The following is a 22231-nucleotide window of genomic DNA, read 5'->3' as shown; positions in this document are numbered from 1 at the left end:
AGCCATAATTACCCCCAGTTGGTCAAAAAAAAAAAAGAATTCCCACTTGGGCGGGAAAGAAAAGAATATCCAGTTTAGACAAGGTAACTTTACTCTAAAATGTCAAACTGATTAATTTTTGTGGTTCTCAACTTCTCATGCGACCAAACGTTTGTCAAAAATTCAAACAAAGGCTGCTGTCGCCGCTGCCGCTCCCACTGCCGCTGCCGCAGGTCCGTTCTTCTCCGGTAAGACCTCACGGTCTCCATGGATCTTCCTCCCTATCACCACCAGCACCACCGTCACCATCACCACAGGTACGTTCCACCTCCTCCAAACTTTTCCCATAACCCTAATTTCTTCCACCACCTTCCTCCGCCGCCGCAGCCGCCACAGCAACGGCTTCCACCACCACCACCACTCTCCAATCTCCCTCCACCACCACCTCAGCGCCATATCTCTCACCCCCCTCTTCCTCCTTCCCCATCCCCTCCCTTCCACCACAAATCCCAGTTCTCCTTTCCTTCTCGTCATTCAGAAAACCCTCGATACGATTATCACCAAAATCGCTCTCCCCTTAGGGTTTCCTCTAATATAACCCTAAATCAACCTCCATACCAGCCCCCTCACCCGCATCCCTCAAGTTTTCATTATAACGACCATTACCATAACCCTCCTCCTCCTCCTCCACCGAGGTTTACTGTGAATGATTTTACCTCAAGTGGGTTGAGAGAGAATCGTGCTAGCTCTGTAAACGATAGTCAAGAGCCTCTTAGGGTTAGGAGAGATGTGAATAGCAAGTATGATGATGATGAAAGGTACCGTCTTGAGAGGCGTAGAATGGATATTGATACAAACCCATCGAGGGATTTTAGACCGAGTCCGGGGAATTATGAGTTGCGTGATGATAGATATGAAGATGAGAGATGGGAATATGGTGGTAATGTTGATGAGGTTCCAGTTGGTTCTTCTTCTAGGCGAGTGTCTTCCTTGGATAATGGTAATGATTACGGTGATGTTAGGTTTAGCAATAGGTTAAGAGTGGACAAGGAGGAAATTCATAGGTCTCCGCAGAAGAAGCAAGTGCAGAAGAAGAGTGCATTACTCAGGATTCAATGTGGGAAAGCTAACAACAGGAGTAGAAATCAGGACCATGACTTGAGTTCTGGTGCGGTAAGGGGAAAGCAGAAAGATGTGTTTGAGAGGTTGGAGAGAAGGGTTGAGGAAAGAGAGGGAAGTCAGATGGAGCTTGATGTTTCATTTAAATCTAATGCACTTGTAGCAAAGGCCATTATGACCCCGTCAAGCTCCGCCATTGACTCAGACAGAAGTGAAGCACCTAGATGTAAGAAGATTAGAAAAGTGAATTTCTCTGGTTCTCCAACAAAGAGAATTGGGGACGATTTGGGAAAGGGTAATGGTTCAGCAAATGATTCTGGTTGCCGACCAAGTTCTAACCAGGAGTTCAATTGTTTGGCAGATAAAATTACGGTTTCTGCAGTTGGAAGTTCATCTAAGTGCACTTTGGGTTCTTACAAGGATTCAAGACACTTGGCAGCTAAAATTACAGATTCTGTTGATGGACGCACATCTAATGGTACCTTGAATAACAACGAGTCAAAACTTTTGCCTGATGAAGATACAGTTTCTGTTGCTAGTAGTCCATCTAACAGCACTTCGTTGCTGAGTTCCACTGTGACAAATGATTTAACTGGAATCAAAGAAAGCAAGGAATCTGCAGAGATCAAGGTTTTGAATCAGGGTAGTAATCATGTTGAGAAGTTTAGAATACCTTTCTTCATAGTTAGAAAGAAGAAAGTGACTAAGAAGAAAGTCATAAACCCTATCAATGTGAAATTGCCTTCAGATGAAGTAGTTAGCAAACTAGAAAAACCTTCTAAACTGTCTGCTGTTAGTAAAGATGAGTCTGTAGAGCAGTCTAAATCTGATGGGAAGAAAGCTAGTCCAGCTAAAGTCTTGGTTTCTTCAAGCGTGGACTCTGAAATTAATGGCGTTGCTGATTATACCAGCAGATCAGTTCAGAGTGTCCCTTCCACGATGAATTTTGAGACATGTATGATTGAAGTACAAAACAAACCTACTAGTTCTGATGCGGATAATACTGGTCATGTTGGAGGGAATTCTGAGGATGAGCTCCGAGTGTCCGAATATGGTCCTATTAAAGAATCTTCTGAGTCCATGGCTTGTGAAGAAAGAAATGGCGATGGGAGAGAAATTCACAAAGATGAAGTGTCTTCGTCAACTGAAGATACATATATCTCTGCTGATTCTGGGTTGGGGTTTTCTGATGGGAAGAAGAATGCAGTTGCTGCTATAGGATCCTTTGGAGCAGGTTCTGTGGAGCCATCCAGTGACCCCAACATTGTACCTCTGTTGACTAATATTGAGAAAGGACTCCGAGAGAGTTTCTTGAATGGAAATGACAGTAGTTCTAATTCTGATGAGACTGGGAGAATTGCGGTTGTCAATGACTTGCAAACTGCAGAGTGTTTGAGTAATAGTGATCCAAGGGCTGGTACTTTTGGCGGTAGTTTTGAATCATGTGTTGATGGAGTCACATTGTCACCTGAGATGAGACATACTAAAGGATCTATCAATGCAGTGGTTTCTGTTGGAGATGATGTTAGGATTATTGTGGATGATGACTGTTTACCTAAGGTCACCAGGAAGAGGAAGATTATGGATGATGAGTCTGTTTTGTCCACTACGAAGATGAGTAAGACAGGGGAAAATGTGGTTAGTTATTTGCTAGGCCAAGGTAATAATTTCAGTTGTTTTAGAGAAGATCATGCCTCTGAAGAAGAGGATGGTACAGTTTCTGGTAATGGGACCGACTCACTAAAGGGGGATCACTCACATGGGGGGCCTTCAGAAGTGGAGCTGTCACTTCAGGATTGTTTTAAAGATGATTCCGATTCATGTTCTACCAAGAGTCCCAAGAAAAGTGAAGTTTCTTCGCCAGCTAAGGTTAAATCTGTACCCTGTGTTACCACCTATGAGGAACCTTCTAGCAGGCCAATTACAGTGCCTATGATCAATGATGTTTCCGTGACAGAGTTAGAATCTCGAAATACATTGACCAATGTAGATGATAGTCCACTAGCTCGTCCATCAGTCAATGTGCTTGAGAGCAGCAGTACTGCCAAGGGTGTATGTCAGGCTGAGCCATTTGAAGATGGCTTGATGGATCACTTTTCAGATGTTCAGCAAGTCATTCCTCACAATTCTCAATTGGGAGCAGTGGGACAAGAAACTACAACTTCAGTTGTGTCCATTGAGATGCTAAGAATGGCTGATAGAGTAAGTGATGACAAAGGTTCCTCTGTTGGAATGGACCAAAAGTTGGCCCCAGAAGGTCATGAAAGCTGTAATTATGTGCTTGACAGGGATGACATGCCTTTATTGGCAGATAATCTCTCTTTATTTGCCAACAAAGTAAGTGTCAAAAGTATGGAATCTGTGCTGGATATGTCACCGCTGGTGTCATTTCCTGACTTAACTAATAGCTCAGTCTCTGAGGAACCTATTGATAAGTCATCAATGTCCAGTGAAATTGTTATTGAAAAAGCCCTAAGAGTTGATGAAAATTCCATAACAGCTTATGACAATATTTCTTCTTCAGTGAAGACATCGTCAGATGCTTTTGAGTTTGGTAGAAGTTCAGATCATAAAGTTGGTGGCGATCCTCTGGTTAATGTCAGTACTGTGGCATTATCATCACAGAACACAGTAAAGTCCTCCAAGAATGTGAGTTCACAGGGTCGGAAACCAAATGTAGGTGCAAACCAGCAAAGTCCTGCTGGCTCTAGGGTTTTATCTGTTCGCCCATCGAGTTTTATCACTCTAAGGAATGTGCCCGTTCCGAAGAAGCCACTGACATGGCATAGAACTGGTAATAGCTCTTCCTCTGTTGTTGGACGAGGTTCCCAAATGAACGCCCTACCTCCACAAAGCCATTTATCTAAGGACACTGCGAAAGTCGGCTCTTACATTCGCAAGGGTAACAGTCTTGTCAGAAATCCTTCTCCTGTTGGTTCCGTTCCCAAAGGATACCATGCTCCAAGTTCTTCAACTTACCGGTTGAACTCTTCTGGTGTGAATGACCTTAGGAGAAAATGTGAGAACAGGGCTGAGATAACTGGTTCACCTAGCTGCAGGGGAACTCCAGAAGTAAATGCTCCTTCAGAGAGACCCAAAACCCCGACACAGAGCGAATCATTTAGTTGCATTACATTGGTGTCTACATCTTCACCAGTGGTAGATCATCCTGGAAATGGTAGTATTGCTACAAACTCAGATCCTATGGAAGTAACTGACAATATTTTGGCGCTGAAGCCTTCTGAGCATCCTTCAACATCTTCTGCAGTTCCTGAATGTCAAATTGGTCTGGGAGGTGATTCTGGAAGCCAGAATACATTAGATGAAGGCAGTTCCAAAAAGAATATAGTTTTTGTGAAGCAAAGATTGAATCAGTTACTTGCAGCTTCAGATAAGACCCAGACTTCATCCAATGGCTACTATAAGAGGAGAAAGAATCAACTGATTCGTGCATCTGGCAATAATCATATGAAGCAAAGAATTGTCATGACAAAGAATATAGTTCCTTTCCAAAGAGGTACGAAAAGGCTGAATGGTAAGGATATACTTTTACAACTCATCATATTTGGTGCTGTTGGTATTTGCATGATCTGACTTCTGCTTCAACTGATTGCTTTTGCTCAGCTTTCATGTTATAAACTTTTTGTTGACTAAATCATAATTAAGCCTATGCAGTATGGCAATTATATTAATTTAGCATTGGTTAGATTTTCAAAGAATTTGAATTGAAAAACTGGATTCCGAGGTAAGAGTAAGTTACTAAACAAACCATGATTAAGTCCAAGCAACGTTCGTGAATTCAATCAATGTTTAGTTGATGTTTTGTATAGGACTGAAATAGACCTGAATAGAGTGAAAATTTATATAAAGAAGTCATATAGCTGAAAGTCTAGTTGATTGATTGATCTGTTTTGTCAGTTTGAAATATTTGATATCATGCTTTTTTGTATATATATTTATTTTGATCAAGGAATTGTTCTCCTTTATTTCACTTCAAAGTGTCTTTTTGCGGCATTTCTATCAACACATGGAAACAAAAACCAGCTTTACTTGGTAAAAGATACTCCACTAATCTATGGTTCTACAAGGACATTTCCTAATGACAGCTGAAAAATTTATTAGTTCCTCGAGCTCAAAAGTTTTGTTGTGCATACTGTGGAGAGACCTGTGACAGGATGTAGCTGTTTCACATGGGTGGAGGAGAGGGTAGTGTGAAATTCCCAACAGCTTCATGGAACATTATTTTTTGGGTTAGTTTGTATTTTGGCAAAACATTGGACTTCACAAGTTAATGAAGAAAGAGTCAATTGCAATGAGATGACAATCATAGGTTCTACATGGTCTTCATTTTAGGTTTTGAATATGGGTACTTGAAAATATTTGAAATCATTTTATCCCGTGTTTGGTAGGACTTCTATTTCCAGTATAAGCAATATTAAAATTTTTTATGCCATAGTTCATTCTGTACCGGATTCGGCATGAAAGTTAATACCGGGATTAGCAATCCTTGGATAGAGTACCTAATATATCTTTCTTTTTTCTTATTTACTTCAAAAGTTGAAGTAAACTGCAAACAAATCTTTATCCAACTTAACCAAACATATGTTTTCCGTTACGTGTATCTTCCATTCTTTCAATGAAATGAACCAACCATTTGTCAAAAATTAAGTATATGCACTTCAAGGATTTATTAGTTCCAATATTACAAAATCATTCATTATAATCCTTGCAGAACTTTGTCTACTGCCTAACAGCATGTTAGGGGATAGAATTGGCGGAACTGATGATTGGAATTAGTATTACTTATTCTTGTCAGAGAGTACACCAACATACCCAGTGTAATCCCACTTGTGTGGTCTGAGGAGGGTAGGTTGTACGCAGACCTTACCCCTACCTTACCTTTACGGGGGCAGAGAGGCTTGTTTCTGATAGACCCCGGCACAATTTTTGTCAGAGAGTGTTTAATTAAACCAAAATTACTTCACGAAGGGTTAATGCTTTTTTATTCAAATATTATATACTTGTTTTTCCCTAGAACACCATCTTTTTTAAAGTTAATGCCAATATTATCACTAATCAGACAAGGTTTAACTAAAGTACTTTTTGCAGGTTTAGCCAAGACCTCTAAATTGTCAAAGTTCTCATCGGTCTGGAAATTAGGTGATACTCAGTCATCAAGGAAATATGGCGGCACTGTAGAGTATGAGAAACTTTGGCCTTACTTATTTCCATGGAAAAGAGCTAGCTATCGGAGGAGTTTCCTGAGTTCCTCTCCAAGTGACAATTCCTCTATTATCAGGTGAGGAATCATTTCAGGCTCGTTCATTTCTTTTGGTGTCAAACATTATTCCTCAAGTATATTTTCTTTTAGACGGAAGTTACTGCTCTCAAAAAAGCGGGAGACAATCTACACAAGGTCAATTCATGGACTCTCTTTACGAAGATCTAAGGTGTTAAGTGTCTCTGGCTCTAGTCTAAAGTGGTCAAAATCTATTGAGCAAAGGTCAAAGAAGGCTACTGAGGTTTGTCCAGCTGCACTCAGGTTTATTTTGGGGTTGTAAAATTTGCGAGTAGATGTAGGAATTGAGTTGTTAAGTGAAGGCTTTTTTGCAGGAAGCTGCGCTAGCAGTTGCTGCTGTTGACAAAAGGAAAAGGGGACAATATGGTTTTAATGCTGACTCAATGAATGGAAATAATGTTTCTCGTAAGTTTTATAGTGTAAAGCTGCTCCCAGGTAGGCCAGTTCTCTACCCTGGTGTGGCATATTCATTTTTTCCAAGTTTCTCAAAAATATTGTACAATGTAATTGGATGTCAATGTATCAGCTTTGTCCTTTTAATAATTACCACAAAAGCTATGTCCTTTTTATGTACATTTTCCAAATGTTGTACTCTCTTTTAATTGAGCACTATGATGGTCTTCTAACTTTATACAGGAGAAAGGATATTCCGCATTGGTTGTGAGCGGTATAAGATGGACTCTTCTGGGAAGACACTACAAAGAATTTCAGGTGGTCTGCTCCTTTTTTGCTGATTCTTTTTTTCCTCCTTCCACCTTACATTTTTTTTCTTTTAACCTTTTCATTATGATGCTTAATTGCCACTTTTGCCTTACAAAGTGTTTGCTATGAGAATGTAAGTTCCTTTAAGTTATCATATTTGTGTTTGGTACCTGCAATATCATTTTAGAGAATGCTTCAATTTTGTTTGTGATAGTCAAAGCAATGAGAAGGACTTAATTTTGACTTATGGAGCTGAAATCTCGCTGTTCATATTTATGTGGGAACTTTTGTACCTTCCTGAGTTCCTGCGTTTTGTGGCTCTGTTAAATGTTTCTCTCTTCAAATGTTGGTTGGATCACATGGTCTTAGTGGATCATTGCACTGTAATTGGCCATCTCCACTCTATCTCACAGGACTTGACTGAGAACGCACCATTTTTGCATCATTTTCAACCATAGATCAGGACTTTTCTCCAGTTTTTTTATTTCCTTGTTTCTGCACATGAATTGCACCGTGCTGATTTCCCAGTAAGAGAGGGTACTTCTGAAATTAATTTTTCATCAATCGTCCAGTCTGCACTCTACAGCCAGTTGCATAGTGTATAGGTCTTAAACTTTAGTGTTAGGGACTACACTTCACTCCATTTGTCTTGCCACACTGAAAGAAAACTGAGTTAGCTTTATTTGCCTCAGGGCTTCCTTCTATATTTCCAAAGTGCAATCTCATATGAAGTGGTTACTCCATTGGTGGACCAAAATCCCTCCATTTCTTACCTAGTTTTGATGACCTCCTTTGACAACTCTTCCCGATCATTCTCTGAATTCAGCTGCCATTGAAGATGTTGGCTGGCTCATTTAGTGGAAATAGCAGAGGCTTACGAGGAAAGGAAAAAAACAGGGGGTGTTCTTATGAGTGCAACTGACATTCTAGAGCTGCTTGCAGGACTAAATTGTGGCTCTCCTTACTTGTTTTTTTTTGAGGAAGTATTGAGAGAATTGAATTTGGTTAGACAACGTCTGGTTGGTGGCAGATCAGTACAAGCGTCGTACTGCTAGGCGAAACAGCTTTCTTGATCAATCCCTTTGCCCCTCATGTTTATTTGAAGGGAATAATTTTCCTCTTATGTTATTTTGTATTTGCACGTTTTTCACTCCCATACCTCTGCATTTTTAGGTGCTGCGACAGTTGTCCATTTGACCATATGAATTCTTTCTTCTTTCACCATTCCCATGCCACCTGAAATCCGTTCACGGCTTATCGAATTTCTTCACTGCACTGGCACACTTGGAATGTAGGGTCACAGTATATTATTAATCAAAGTGATCCCTTCCATGGAAAGATATTGCACTTTCACGTACACTTCACAATCACCCCTGCCAAATTGACGCTGTCCAGTTCTGTCACCATCTCATGGCAAACTAGGGCAGGCAGTGGAGAAGTATTCCACCTTTTAGTCGAATATGTTGATCAATATCTGTATATTCTCTACAAGGAACTAACTGCTCTTAGATAACCAATAAAAAAAGAAGTAGAAAAACAAACTGTTCTTAGATAAGTTGCATGCAGCCAAGAAGCAGCCTCCTCAAAAACAATTTGCAACACCTTTATTTGCTTTGCTTGTGCTTCATTACCACATAATATGTGACCATTGAATGGTTAGTTTCACCAGGGTAAATGCCAAAGTTCCGTTGCTAATAGAAATGTGAAGGGAGACGAGAGTCTTTGTTTTAAGCCTCTTTGGATTGGAAAATAACTATGGGTTTGATTTATAAATATTGAGAGTTTAAACAATGGAAATGCATAAATTGATCGACATGACTCATTTCTCCCTAAAACCATCTTTTCTGATAACTAAATAGCACAAAGGCCAGTTGGCATAGTCATGTGCTTCTCAGTTTCTAGAGTACATAAGATTGCAGGTTTCAGTTTTTTACAGCCTCTGTTATGCATCTCTTGCATGCCCTTTAGTTTCATTGTGCCCTTCAAGAGTGAAACTAAATAATGTTGGTTACTTGATTCAAGAATCAATATGCTGGAACTTCAATATAAGTGGATCCAACCTTACTGCATCTGCTTTTGCTATAAAAGTCTAATTTCTTTGTGCCATCACCACCCATATAGAGAATCTGTGAAGTTCCATTTTTGATTGGTAGGATCTGTGAAGTTCCTTTGTTTAATCCACTACAAATATGCCCCTGCAATGAAGTTTGAAAGGAGAAGTACATGCTACAAAGTAGATATTCATGTTTTGGAGATAGTTGTTGAAGAACTTAAAAGTTGCTAAAATGTATCCATTTAGTCACGGCTCCTAGTTGGATTTTAGTCTACTAGAGAACCTGGTTTCTTATGGCAGACTCTGATAGTTCTGAAACCAAATCCAGTTTAATAGTCCAAATTTTCTTAAAGGCAGTGCTTTTTAAACATTAGTTAGTAGCTTTGATAATGCCAGCTTGGACACCGATCTCAATAGTAAGATCCTTTTTCTTATTGTCAAAACAGTAAGGTTTTTTAAAAGAGGAAATGTGTCATTCTTATTAATTCAATGGTATTCTTTTTATCAGTGCTCAACTTCTTTCAACCAGAAAAATTCTCTCAATTGAATGCTTTCATGGATGGAGCAGGCACTCCTCTTTCAGTGGAGACGCTGAAAGGGTTGCTGGCTTTTTGATAGAACCAAGTCTTTTAGGTCTTTTTTCTAATATGGTCATGGAAGTCAACATTTCGAGAAGTTCCTTTATCAAAGTAAAATTTACTCCCTCTGTCCCAATTTGTGTGACTTACTTTCCTTTTTAATCAGTCCCAAAAGAATGACACATTTCTATAGTAATAATTTAACTATAAAATGTCTAATGTCTATTTTACCTTTAATGAAATTATTTACAGCCATACAAATTTTTATCATTCATTTTGGACCACAAGTTTTAAAAGTATTCCTTTCTTTCTTAAACTCCATGCCGAGTCAAACTACCTCACATAAAATGGGACGGAGGGAGTAATAATTATGAGAAGTTTGTTGTATTTGCATGTTTATTGGAACCTAAGTTGCAAATTGATTCTTAGCGTTTTTCACTTGAGGGCCTACCTGTTTCTTAATGCCCTTGCTTTCTATTTTGAATTGACATTTTCCCTTTAATTTGTTAATTTTTTTTTTGGGTTTTGGAGCCTGAGTAAGTACTTTCCATCTTTATCTTGATCAATCATTCTTTGAAATCAGGCAGACTTGAGCTCAAACATACTAGCTTTGTCTTGTTCTTTATATCTTGTGGAGGTGGGGGTGGGGTGCCTCTTTTCTTTTATTTCTAAGAGTGGTTTCGGTGAAGTTTTTGATTTATTTCTTGCAACTGTCACTTGACATTATTTGCTGCTTGACTTTGTAATTCTCCATTGTTTATGGACAGATGAGGAACCATCGGTGTCAGTTCCAGAGGCAAAGAAATCTTACATACCGAAAAGATTATTGATTGGGAACGATGAGTACGTATAATACTTTTGTTTTCAGTTCATTATCAATGATGTACCTAGTGCTGGTTTATCTTCAGGCATTAAGTTTGTATTGGGTTGTGGCTTTAACTGTGAATTGTGATATTCATTTACATAACTTTTTTTTTTTTTGAAATTAGTAATGTTGTATTCCTCAGCATTAAGGCTATGCTGGTGACCTCCAAAAATTCGTACATAGAGGGGCTAGGAAGGCTAATTACAAAGATCCTAACATATCTACTAGTTGCTCTACCTCCTCTATACATTCCTGTTTACACCAAAAATACAAATATGGAATGCAATTTTCTTTGACTTTCTGTATGGAGTTTGATTTGTTCTCATAGCATCTTCCATTTCTTTCCTTCCATACTGACCACCATATGCAAGCTGGAATAATTCTCCACCATTTTTTTTGGCTTTTACTGCCTCCTCTCCTGATCCAGCAACTCAACAGGTCAGCATTATGTTCTGGCATCGTCCAGCTGTTACCAGTGAGCCTCAAAAACAGAGACCATAGTTGACCTGTGACTCTACAGTGTAGAAAAAGATGGCTGTTGGTCTCATTTGTCTCATTGCATAGAAAACACCTTGGTACTACTTTCCTTTGCAGTACCTCCTGTGTCAGACAAGCCCTCTTAGCTACCAACCATACAAAACATTTGATCTTGGTTGGTGCTTGGCTTATCCATACATATTTCCATCTAGCCAATCTGAGACCTTGTTGAGTTCCCATTTCCTTCTTATAGAGCTTGTTAACTGTGAATCTTCCATCCTCAGAGTGTACCCACGAGATTGTGTCTGGCATTGCAACAAAACCATTAAACTCATTGATTGCATGTAACAATTGTGCCACCCTATCTATTTCCCAGTCATTGAAATGTCTCCTGAAAGATATATCCCAACCATTTCCCCAACTCTCAGCTAGAATGATATCTGGATTGTACAGAAAGAAAATAAGTCGGGGAAAGATTGCATTAATGCCTCATGTCTTACCCAAACATCGTTCCAGAATAGTATTTTAGCTCCATTTCCTATTCTGAGTTTGATGTTTCTTGCTAGTTTGGTCCAGAAGGATCTTATTGTTTTCCATGTTGAAACTCCATATGGTATAGTGACCTCATTGGTACACCATTGGGAGTCCTGGCCATACTTGTGATGTATAACTTCTCTCCAAAGAGCATGTTCTTCTTCCGCATATCTCCACAGCCACTTCGTCAAGAGGCACTCATTATGGATTTGAAGATTCCTAACTCCAAGACCACCTGAGAGCTTAGGTAGCTGCACTGTTTCCCAGTTAACTAGATAGTACCCCTTTCTTTCTTTGTTTCCAAACCAAAGAAAATCTCTTCTAAGTTTGTCCAATTTCTCTAGCACCTTAGCAGGTAAGGGAAATAGAGACATGACATAAGTGGGGAGGGAGTCTAGCACTGCATTTATTAGTGTTTGTCGGCCCCCGAGTGACAAGTATTGAGATTTCCATATGGCTAACTTCTTCTCTGACCTCTGGATTATCCCATCCCATATCAGTAGTTCTTTATGATTGCTTCCCAGAGGCATTCCCAAGTAAGTTGTTGGGAATTGCTCAATCTTGCACCCTAGGATGTTAGCCAATCTTTGCATCTGTGCTACTTCCTTGATAGGGAATAAACTGCTTTTCCTCCAGTTAACCCTTAGACCAGAGACAGTTTCCAGGATCACAAGTATCACTCTGATATATCTAATCTGGTCTTCTTTTGCCTCGCAGAAGATTACAGTGTCATCCGCATACAACAATTGGCAAATCTCCATACTCACACCTGCCCTGCTACTAACTTCAAATCCCCTTATCCATCTGCTTTGAGTAGCTATCCTCAGCATGCTATTCAGCCCCTCCATGACCAGTATGAAAAGGAAAGGGGAGAGAGGATCACCCTGTCTCAAGCCCCTTTCAGATGAAAAAAAACCCACCAGGTGAATGGAGAACCTGACAGTTTTAATACAAAAACCTATCCATTTTAACCATTTATGTCCAAACCCCATCTGTCTTAAGATGTTTAGAAGGAACCCCCAATTTACATGGTCATATGCTTTTTCCAAATCAAGTTTGCACATGATGCCTGCTTTCTCTCCTCTTACTCTTGTGTCCACACATTCACTGTCTATTAATGCAGCATCCATGATTTGTCTGCCCTTAATAAATGCCATCTGGTGCTTGTTCACCAGCTTGTTTACCACCTGTTTGAGCCTTTCAGCCAACACTTTAGCTATGATTTTGTACATCCCACTAATTAGACTTATTGGTCTGAAGTCCCTTGGTGATGTAGCTCCACTCTTCTTTGGGATAAGTGCCACATAAGTGGCATTCATACTCTTTTCAAAAACTTGGAACTCATGGAAATGCTTCATAGTGTTTAAGATATCTTCTTTCAAGACGCTCCAAAATTCTTTGAAGAAGCTCATTGGAAATCCATCAGGTCCTGGTGCCTTGTCACTAGCACAAAGATTGATGCCTTTTAAGACTTCTTCCTCCTCAAACTGTCTCTGCAGCCAGATCTGTTCCTCCAAGTTAATGCTTGTGAAATCTTGTAAGTTTAGATTAGGTCTCCATGTCTCTGTCTCTTTGTAGAGATTCTGATAGTAGTCTTGTATTTTAATCTTGATAACTTCTGGATCAGTGATATACGTCCCTTCCTCTTCAATTTTGTCAATGGTGTTGCATCTCTTATGTGTTGTGGCCATTATGTGAAAATATTTGGTGTTCTTATCTCCATTTTTCAACCATTGGATTCTAGACCTCTGTCTCCATGCTATCTCCTCATTCTTGATCACCTCCTCAAACTCCATTGCCAAATGAACCTTCTGGAGTAATTCATCAACTGTGAGTGCTCTTTGCTCCATGATATTTTCTAATCCAGTAATTTGGTTCAGGATGTCCTCCCTCCTTTGTATCCAGTTATTCTTGTTTTCCTTCCCCCATTCTTTTAATTTCCCTTTTAGGAGTTTTAGTTTGGTAGTCAAGATGTATGCTGGGCTCCCAGATACATTGAAAGAGGCCCACCATTCTTTTACCCTCTCTTTGAACCCATCCGCTCCCAACCACCATTGTTCAAACTTAAAATATGACTTCTTGAAATCCATATCTCCACATGTAAGCATGATGGGGTTGTGGTCTGATCCCAGTTTTGGCATCACTGATTGTTTGATGTGTTGATATTGTTCCTCCCACTGTGAAGAGTAGAGGAATCTATCTATTCTGGAAGCACTCTCATGATTTTCACTCCTTCTCCAAGTGTAAGACCCTCCAAATAAAGGAGGGTCTACAAACTCCATGTCATTGATCCATTCTGAAAACTCGGTCATTTCCCCATTGATTCTTTGGTAGTTGGTTCTCTCCTCTGGATACCTGGTGATGTTGAAATCCCCACATACTACATAACTTTTTCTCAAAATCCCTTAACTTTCAGGAAGCATGAGCAGTTCATAGTTCTTGGTACTTAAGATGTTGCTTATATCTCAATCTTTTCTATTGGATTTCATAGTCTTGAAAAGTAATAGGTATTCCAAAAAGGTGGCCAATATGAAAGAACTAAAAAAAGTACTGTCTTGCTTCCAAGAGATGAATTCTTGGTACTAAGTTGTTGCTTATATCTCAATCTTTTCTATTGGATTTCATAGTCTTGAAAAATAGTAGGTATTCCAAAAAGGTGGTCAATATGAAAGAAGTAAAAAAGTACTGTCTTGCTTCCAAGAGATGAATGAAATAAGATAAATATAATTAATTCTCGTGAATAAAACTTTGCCTTATAAAAAGAATAATATAATATAAAAGCTTGTAACTGCTTGTAGGTATGTACGGGTTGGCAATGGTAATAAGCTGGTTAGAAATCCAAAGAGACGAGTTCGCATCTTAGCAAGTGAGAAAGTACGCTGGAGTTTGCACACTGCTAGAATTCGGTTGGCAAGAAAGAAACAGTATTGCCAGTTTTTTACAAGGTTTGGCAAGTGTAACAAGGATAATGGAAAATGTCCTTACATTCATGATCCATCTAAAATTGCCGTCTGCTCTAAATTTCTGAATGGTTCTTGCTCTGATACAAACTGTAAATTGACTCACGAGGTATGTTACTTCTTAAACCCTATAAATGATGTAGCTGCAGCATGAATAGTTTTTGCCTTTTTACTTGTTTTCACCTTATGTATTAGGTTATTCCTGAAAGAATGCAAGACTGCTCCTATTTTCTGCAAGGTGGGTGTTGTTATATCTGTAGGTGTTACCGTTAGTATATTTTGATTCAATTCGACCAAGAGGATGTTAGAGCACTAACTTGAATCTTTTCGGCAGGAATATGCGCAAATGAGAATTGTCCTTATAGACATGTAAATGTGAATCCAAATGCTTCTATCTGTGAAGGTTTTCTCAGGGGCTATTGTGCTGATGGCAATGAGGTATTTTTTGTTTGTTTTCTGCTTCCAGATTAATCAATACCAACTATATGATACTCAAAAGATTGAAATTCCAATTAGATAAGCTCTTTAATAGCTCACAACTAATTTATGCCAGATGGTGCCAAGTAGAAATAGTTTTTAGTTAAAAGCTGTGTTTGGATGATCAGCAAAGGTCTTCTGCAGTTTAGTTTGTTCACCCAATTTTATGTTTGGTTGATTCCTGGTTCTTGGTTCCTGGACAAGCTTGTCCCTACCCCAAACTTGTTAGAACTGATGAGGCTAGTCTCCGCACCTCCCCATGAATGAACTAGTGGGGACCCTTACCTCTTCTTGTTTGTCATTTTTTGTTTTTGAAATGACTTCCTTGATATAGCTATATTTTTGACCGGTGATATTGCCAAGTATTTTTACTTATTATGTCACCTCTTTGTCTGAATGCAACTATTCAGTATTATTTTTGTATGTTCTGTACAATAGATGTAGATCATCACAAACACACAACACACTAATCTTGAAACTTGTGAAATGGATCATATTTCTAAACATGCAGTGTCAGAAGAAACACACCTATGTCTGCCCCGTTTTTGAAGCAACTGGCAACTGTCCCAAAGGTTCAAAATGCAAGCTTCACCATCCGAAAAACAGAAGGAAGGGAGTGAAAAGGAAAGCTTTGAGCGAATTAAAGAATGGTCGAGGTCGTTACTTTGGCTCTCCGCACATTGATATTACTGAGTGCATAACAGCTGGATCAGAGAAGCCTTCTGTCAAGGGGAATAATGACATATTCCTTGAAGGGAAGTTTGTCGATTTTATTGGCCTAGATGGTAGCGACGAAGAGGAACATACTATTGATCAGAGAAGTGAGGAAAAGCCACTTTGCGAGAGTGGTCCCGCAGAGATGCAACTGGATGATCTCGATGAGCTTATTAAACCCATGCGTCTGATAAATAGGAATAGGTCTGTAGGTTCATCTCCCTATATAGATAGCCCAAGTGATATGACCACAAGCTATGTATCAGAGTAGCCTCACCATTGTAAATGAGGTTGTGTAATTAGGTTTATGTAGTCTTCTGCTAGTGCAGAGCAATTTTTTTTTCTTTTTATCTTTAGGCTTTTAGTTAATTACTTAGGTATAGGTCTTAGGATTAGGCATATTTTTTGTTTCACAAAATCTGTTGTGTGAGATAGAACAAGAGAACTGTTGTTATAGTGAGAATTAAAGGAAATGAAAATTTCATCCCCTCTATACAAGTCTTTATTGGAAGCTGTTTCACTTCAGTTCTTTAACCTTTCAGTCTTGACAATTTTCAAGTCAATCTGAACTCTTATCGAGTCTTTATCAAGGTGATAACGAACCTGTTGATTCAATCAGCTGGAATTATGTTTATTTTACTTTTGACAGGTAAGCATTCTTTTTTTGGCAGTGATGAATACACAGATAAAAAGATTGTTTCTAATAGATCCTGGCTCAAAAATGAACTTTTCTAAACAGGTTGTAAGAACTAAGAAGAATATGCCAACAAAATGTGTTCTTGAGAGTATTTTTTCACTGGATACATCTCATTTTTATGCTCAGAGTAATCTCTTTTAAGACAAATATGTTCCTCAATAATATTAAGGATAATCTATATATCTCCACCACCATACAAACTTCTGAACTTCAATTTGTTGGTATTGTCTATATAAGTGAAACGCCCTGTATACTTATCTTTCATGGATCGGATTCACTAATTAGCTTTTATCTTACTCACTAACCAAACCTTTAAACCTGGTTTAACAGGGTTAAGAACGAAGTAATTTAAGTACCTCAACGTGAGAGTAATTTGTAATGAACCTTTATTAAACACAGCCACAGAACAAAAAATATAAGATAAACAAAAAGAAGCCATATGCAAACAAACATTTCCTATCCACACAAAAAGGAGGATATATCAATATCCCAATACCAACTTCAAATTAAAATATCAACATTCAAGAAAAGGCCATAAAAATCACACATAACAAACCACTAGGAAAAAAAAGGAGCCAAAAGAAAGGGGGAAACATGGCAGCAACTTCAACATACACGGCTTCAACCCATTTCAGCATGTTAAGTTGGAGCACAAAGGGAAAGAATAAGCAACTCAAAAGGAGAAACTTTTTCTCAGTTTCAGCACAGCAAGCAGAAGTTGAAGAGCTAAAAGTAGAAAAAGAAGAAGAAAAGAAAGAAGAAGAAAAGCAAGAAGGAGAAGCAATGAAGAAGCCAAGGCCAGTAGAACCACAAATAAATGTGCAGAGCAAGAACATGACCAGAGAACATGGAGGACAATGGCTCAGTAGTGCTACTAGACATGTTAGAATATATGCAGCTTATATTGATCCTGAAACCTTTGCTTTCGATCAAACACAAATGGATAAACTCACACTTCTTCTTGACCCTACTGATGAATTTGTGTGGACTGATGATACTTGTACCAAAGTCTATTCTTACTTCCAAGAACTTGTTGATCATTATGAGGTAATGAAAACTTCTCTTCAATACAAGCTTAATTATGTAATCACTCTTGTACCAAATGGATTAGAAATAGAGATGCTAACTCCAATATTTTTTACCTGGACCAGGGAGCTCCATTGACGGAGTACACACTTCGTCTGATAGGTTCAGACATAGAGCACTACATAAGAAAACTTCTCTATACTGGAGAAATCCAATACAACATGAATGCAAGAGTTCTTAACTTCAGTATGGGGAAACCAAGAGTTGGGTTCAATTACAATGGACAAATGGAAGATGTAAACCAGTAAATTCAGGTAACAATGTTGACTATATTGAAATAATGAGTAGCAAAAAATGCAGTTGTAACAATGTATAAGAAACTTTCACCTTCTCTGTCTGTCTTGAAAACTTTTCCCAAATGGATCATACACAATACAAATGTTATCTACCAGTAATTGAAATATTAATCTTTGGGTTTCTTCTACTAACGGTACAATGATATGACATGAGTTGAGCTTAAATAAGGAAACATGGTCAATGAGGATTCATATAGCTGACCCTAACTTATTTGGGACTGCGGCATAATAATTGTTGTTGGTTTTCTTCCATTGCTTGTTTTTATGGCACACATTGACATTCGGGAATGGGAAAAAGTAACAGCTTCTAAGGAGATCCAGGCAGCGTCTGGAGACATTCTGCATCCTCCCAAGGCTGGAATGCATCTTGCTGAGTTAGATGCTGGAGATATTGAAACAAAATATACTTTTAGTATAAGCCACTAGCTTCTGCAGATCAAGCACTATGAGAAAGATAATGGTGAATGAAAAAATTCATGCTTTTATTTGAGATGAAAGGCAGTAATTATCCGTTGGTCCTTGTTCTCATTCTGTTGGTCAATCTTTGTAACTACTGAAATTCCATTGGTTCAAACCTCATTTATACATCAGAATTTTGACAATAAGATACATGGACGTAGAATTTAGATCTGTCATCCTTGCTGATCCTTGAAAATTTGGAGACAGAAAAGTACATTTGAGCAAGCCAACTAGTGTCCCATGTTTTTTTTGAGGTCAAAATGCAGTACTTTCATAATTTAGAGGCAAATGACTGATAGGACAATAGCAGCCATTGGTTTGAGGAATCTGAAGATAAGCAAGTGGATTGGTGGGAAAAGTGTATTTTATACTGTGGTTTTCATTCTGGAATGAGTGAGAGGAGATTCACATGCATGGTCACTGCAAGGAGCACGTTAAACACAGACAAGAAAGGAACATTCATTGAAGTCAATATATGGTAGGGAAATAGCCTTCACCTCTAACCAAAAGAAAAATCCACGCATGATGTTCAACTTTTTATCTTTGTCAGGACCGGCCCTTTTGATTTCCTGATTGACACCTGCATTTTTGACTGAAAATATATTAATAATTTGTTGTTGATATGGTGATCGCATCACTGATTGGATAGAAAGTGGTACAGAAAATAGCAGAAATAAGAACATCAACAGCCAATATGGTAGTTGCAACTAGAGAGTTTGATATTCCCAAGAAATTCAAGTAGACAAGCAATCAAATGGTATTTTTTTTCTCTTCTGTAACATAAACTATAGGAAGCTAATTGGGAACCCTATTCTTGTAGTATAAAGACCACAAAACTTGAAAAAACACCCCAATTAAATTGAAAGGCCTGTAACATAACACAAATGCTAAACAAAGCAGCTTAAAAAAGCTTAAAACTATTCTAAGATTCTATAGAAACCAACCTGAATTACATAAAAGCAAACCCTAATTATGCATCTCTTATGTGCAATCCCGCTACATCCACAGCTCTTAATTATGGATGAACTCTTAATTAAATTTTTACTGCCTTCCTTGATCAATAGAATTTACAAAACAGTGTCTCTATTCCAAACTTCTTACCTTCTCAAGTAGATTTTCCACCTTTATAGTGAGGATTATAACTTATTAATACAGTAAGATAAATTTTCACATAGAAGACAACAACAACAACAAACACAACAACAACAAACACAACAACAAGCTAAGTGTAGTCCCATTAGCATCGTTTGGGGAGGGTACAATGTATACAGACCTTACCCCTACCCCGTGGGGGTAGAGAGGTTGTTCTCGAAAGACTCTCGGCTCAAGTAACACACATCAGAATAGTTAAAGGAAAACATAAAGAGGACATAAAAAATAATAGAGAAAGCATAACATAGCATTCAAAAAATAGGAGCGATAACAATAACCAACTAATTTGTTAATTGAAGCACGGTAAATACCGAGTAACAAAAATCATAAGACATGCAACTTAAGAGAAAGATGACACTATTGGTATGAACGGAAAACAGGTACAATACATCAAACTACCACCAAGCCTATCCTGTCTGGAAATGAGACAACGCTTAACTACCTACTAACCTTCTAACCTAATCTACTAACCTTCTAACCTAATCTGTGACCTCCATAACCAACTATATAAGGTCATGTACTCAGAAAGCTGGAGCTGAGCCATGTCTTGTCTAATCCCAAACAGGCCTACCACTACCACTACCTCTCCTAAAACCCATCACAGCCAACCTCTCACACTTACTCATTGGGGCCTCTGCATACCTCCACTTCACATGCCCGAACCATATGAGTCTTGCTTCCCTCATCTTGTCCACCATAGAGTTCACTCCCACCTTGTACTGGATATCTTCATTCTTAATTTTATCTCTCCTAGTATGTACACACATGCACCTTAATATCCTTATTTCCACCACTCTCATATTTTGAGGATGAGTTCTTAACTGGCCAACACTCCGCCTCATACAACATAGTCTTATATAGAAACATTATTCCCTTAAAATAGCATCCTGCCTCAATACTTCCTAAAATATCACGTGCTCTCCAAAAGTATACAGAAAATAAGGAGGTGTTGCACTCTGTTGAAAAGATTTTCAAGTCCCTTAAGCGCCTTTTTGTTTTTTATAGTTCACATTAGCGTCAAATGAGCTATTTCCCATGTCTTAATTTCCTCCTCTTCCTCCAGAAATCCATTGTAGTAAAAAATCTCAAATAATTTCTAACAATCACTGATTATGGGCCAAACATATTCCACCAGATGCATTACAATCTATGTATATGATTGATATGATCACCACCCTGTTTCGCGTAAAGACTTGCTAATTTGTATTTTTCTTTATTTTTCAAGTTCTCAACATAGTTCCTATGCAACTGTCTAAACAGAAAGGCACACTCTCCAGGTGCCTAGACAGCCAATTGAGTGAGAAAATTCTAGTTCTCTTCTTACCCAACCTATTAGAGAATGATTTTAAGGTGAAGCCATCTTTCACTGTTTATTTTTTCCTAAGGGAGTTCAATTACCCGAGGATGAAAAAGCAAGACTACAAGCCTTTCGCATTTCCATGTCTCTATCCATGAGTGGAACTTTTACCGCTTTAATAATACAAGCAAACTACTAAGTTCACTGGATACCTAATTTTTATGATGGTCGTGCTCATCTTGGCCATGCCTTTTGGTCGATCAGGTTCATGCAACACCAGCACCATTGATGAATGAAATGAAAATAGGATGATCAAAATGGAAGAATATGGGAGTGTTATGTGATAGAAAGATACTTACCAAAGTGAAGCAAATGCTATTAAATAGTTGTAAGACCAATGATGCTATATAAGAGTACATATTGGACCTCTAAAGTCCAAGATTTTCTTGCCTAGATCATGGACCACAAACAACAACAACAACAATATACCGTTTGGGGAGGGAAGGATGTACTAGATCTTACTTCTACCTTTGTGGGGTAGAGAGGTTGTTTCTGATAAACCCTCAGTTTAAAAGAAATGTTATCGAAGCATGATTACAAGAAAAATATAACCACCAAATAACAAGATACAAAGGAAATGAAGAAATAAATAGTATCATAGAAGAATAAGAAACTACACAATTACTAAATAATACTACCAATAGTGAGAAGAAGACAGAGGGGGCTAGCCCCCTAATCTCCCACATAAAGCGCGATAACATTTGGCTACCTACTAATCTTCGACTCTAATCCTCCACCTCCACACCTTCTTATCTATAGTCATGTCCTCAACAAGCTAAAGCAATATCAAGTCTTGTCTAATCACCTCCCCCAATTTTTTTTCTTTTTGAAATTGGTAATGTATGTATTCCTTAGCATTAAGGATATGTGGAGACCTCCAATGTTTGTTAACAGAGAGTAAAATACAAAGATTATTACAGTGAAACTAGCAAATCTACTAATTGTTCTGCTTCTTCTATACATTACTCTTTACACCAAAAATAAAAGGAGACAATACATTTCTCTTTGACCTTCTGGATGGAATTTATGTTATTCTCAAAACATCTTCCATTCCTCTCTTTCCATATTGTCCGCCAAATGCGAGCTGAGATCATTCTCCACCATTTTTTCTGCCTTTTGCTTCCCCACCCTCCCTCTCCTGATCCAACAACTAAGTAAGTCAGCAGTGTGTTCTCGCATAGTCCAGTTGCTATCTGTGAGTTTCAAAAACAGGGACCAAAGTTGGGTTGTGATTCTGCAATGTAGAAACAGGTCGTTGTCGGTCTCATCTGTCTATTGCAGATAAAACATTTAGAAACAATTTGTCGTCCCTTCTTCTTCAGTACTTCTTGTGTGAGACATGCTATTTTAGCCACCAACCATATAAAACATTTGACCTTGGCTGGTGCCTGACTTGTCCAAACCTGTCTTCATTTAGTCAATCTAGT

The 22231-nt window shown here is 38.4% G+C and overlaps 3 protein-coding genes across 8 annotated transcripts in view; 2 read left to right on the top strand and 1 right to left on the bottom strand.

The window, feature by feature from the left end:
* The first annotated feature begins 204 nt into the window (after positions 1-204).
* Positions 205-16277, top strand: LOC125834088 (uncharacterized protein At1g21580). Its single transcript, XM_049513260.1, has 10 exons — positions 205-4633; positions 6208-6397; positions 6470-6620; positions 6712-6832; positions 7034-7108; positions 10498-10573; positions 14405-14675; positions 14762-14804; positions 14901-15004; positions 15555-16277. The coding sequence occupies exons 1-10, from the start codon at positions 247-249 to the stop codon at positions 16026-16028; spliced, it is 5892 nt and encodes a 1963-aa protein (XP_049369217.1). The 5' UTR covers positions 205-246; the 3' UTR covers positions 16029-16277.
* A 709-nt stretch (positions 16278-16986) lies between these two features.
* Positions 16987-17964, top strand: LOC125834100 (NAD(P)H-quinone oxidoreductase subunit M, chloroplastic). The gene is made up of 2 exons (XM_049513282.1): positions 16987-17501; positions 17606-17964. The coding sequence occupies exons 1-2, from the start codon at positions 17049-17051 to the stop codon at positions 17786-17788; spliced, it is 636 nt and encodes a 211-aa protein (XP_049369239.1). The 5' UTR covers positions 16987-17048; the 3' UTR covers positions 17789-17964.
* Positions 17841-22231, bottom strand: part of LOC125834094 (uncharacterized) — a 68294-nt gene continuing 63903 nt past the window's right edge. For 5 of the 6 annotated variants that reach the window (XM_049513274.1, XM_049513272.1, XM_049513273.1 and 2 more), the window contains 2 exons: positions 18793-18875; positions 17841-18218 (listed from right to left, as the gene is read on the bottom strand). In XM_049513274.1, the coding sequence (XP_049369231.1) occupies positions 18144-18218; positions 18793-18875 (158 nt within the window). In that variant the 3' untranslated portion in view covers positions 17841-18143. The remainder of the gene's footprint in view (positions 18219-18792; positions 18876-22231) is intronic. The other variant, XM_049513268.1, reaches the window with a different exon arrangement.

Source organism: Solanum verrucosum, unplaced genomic scaffold (genome assembly GCF_900185275.1).
Source record: "Solanum verrucosum unplaced genomic scaffold, falcon-dt-bn FXZP01000108.1, whole genome shotgun sequence".
In the NCBI taxonomy this organism is placed as follows: domain Eukaryota; kingdom Viridiplantae; phylum Streptophyta; class Magnoliopsida; order Solanales; family Solanaceae; genus Solanum; species Solanum verrucosum.
The sequence above is the reverse complement of the archived record's forward strand: the minus strand, read 5'-3'. Positions and strand labels throughout refer to the sequence as shown.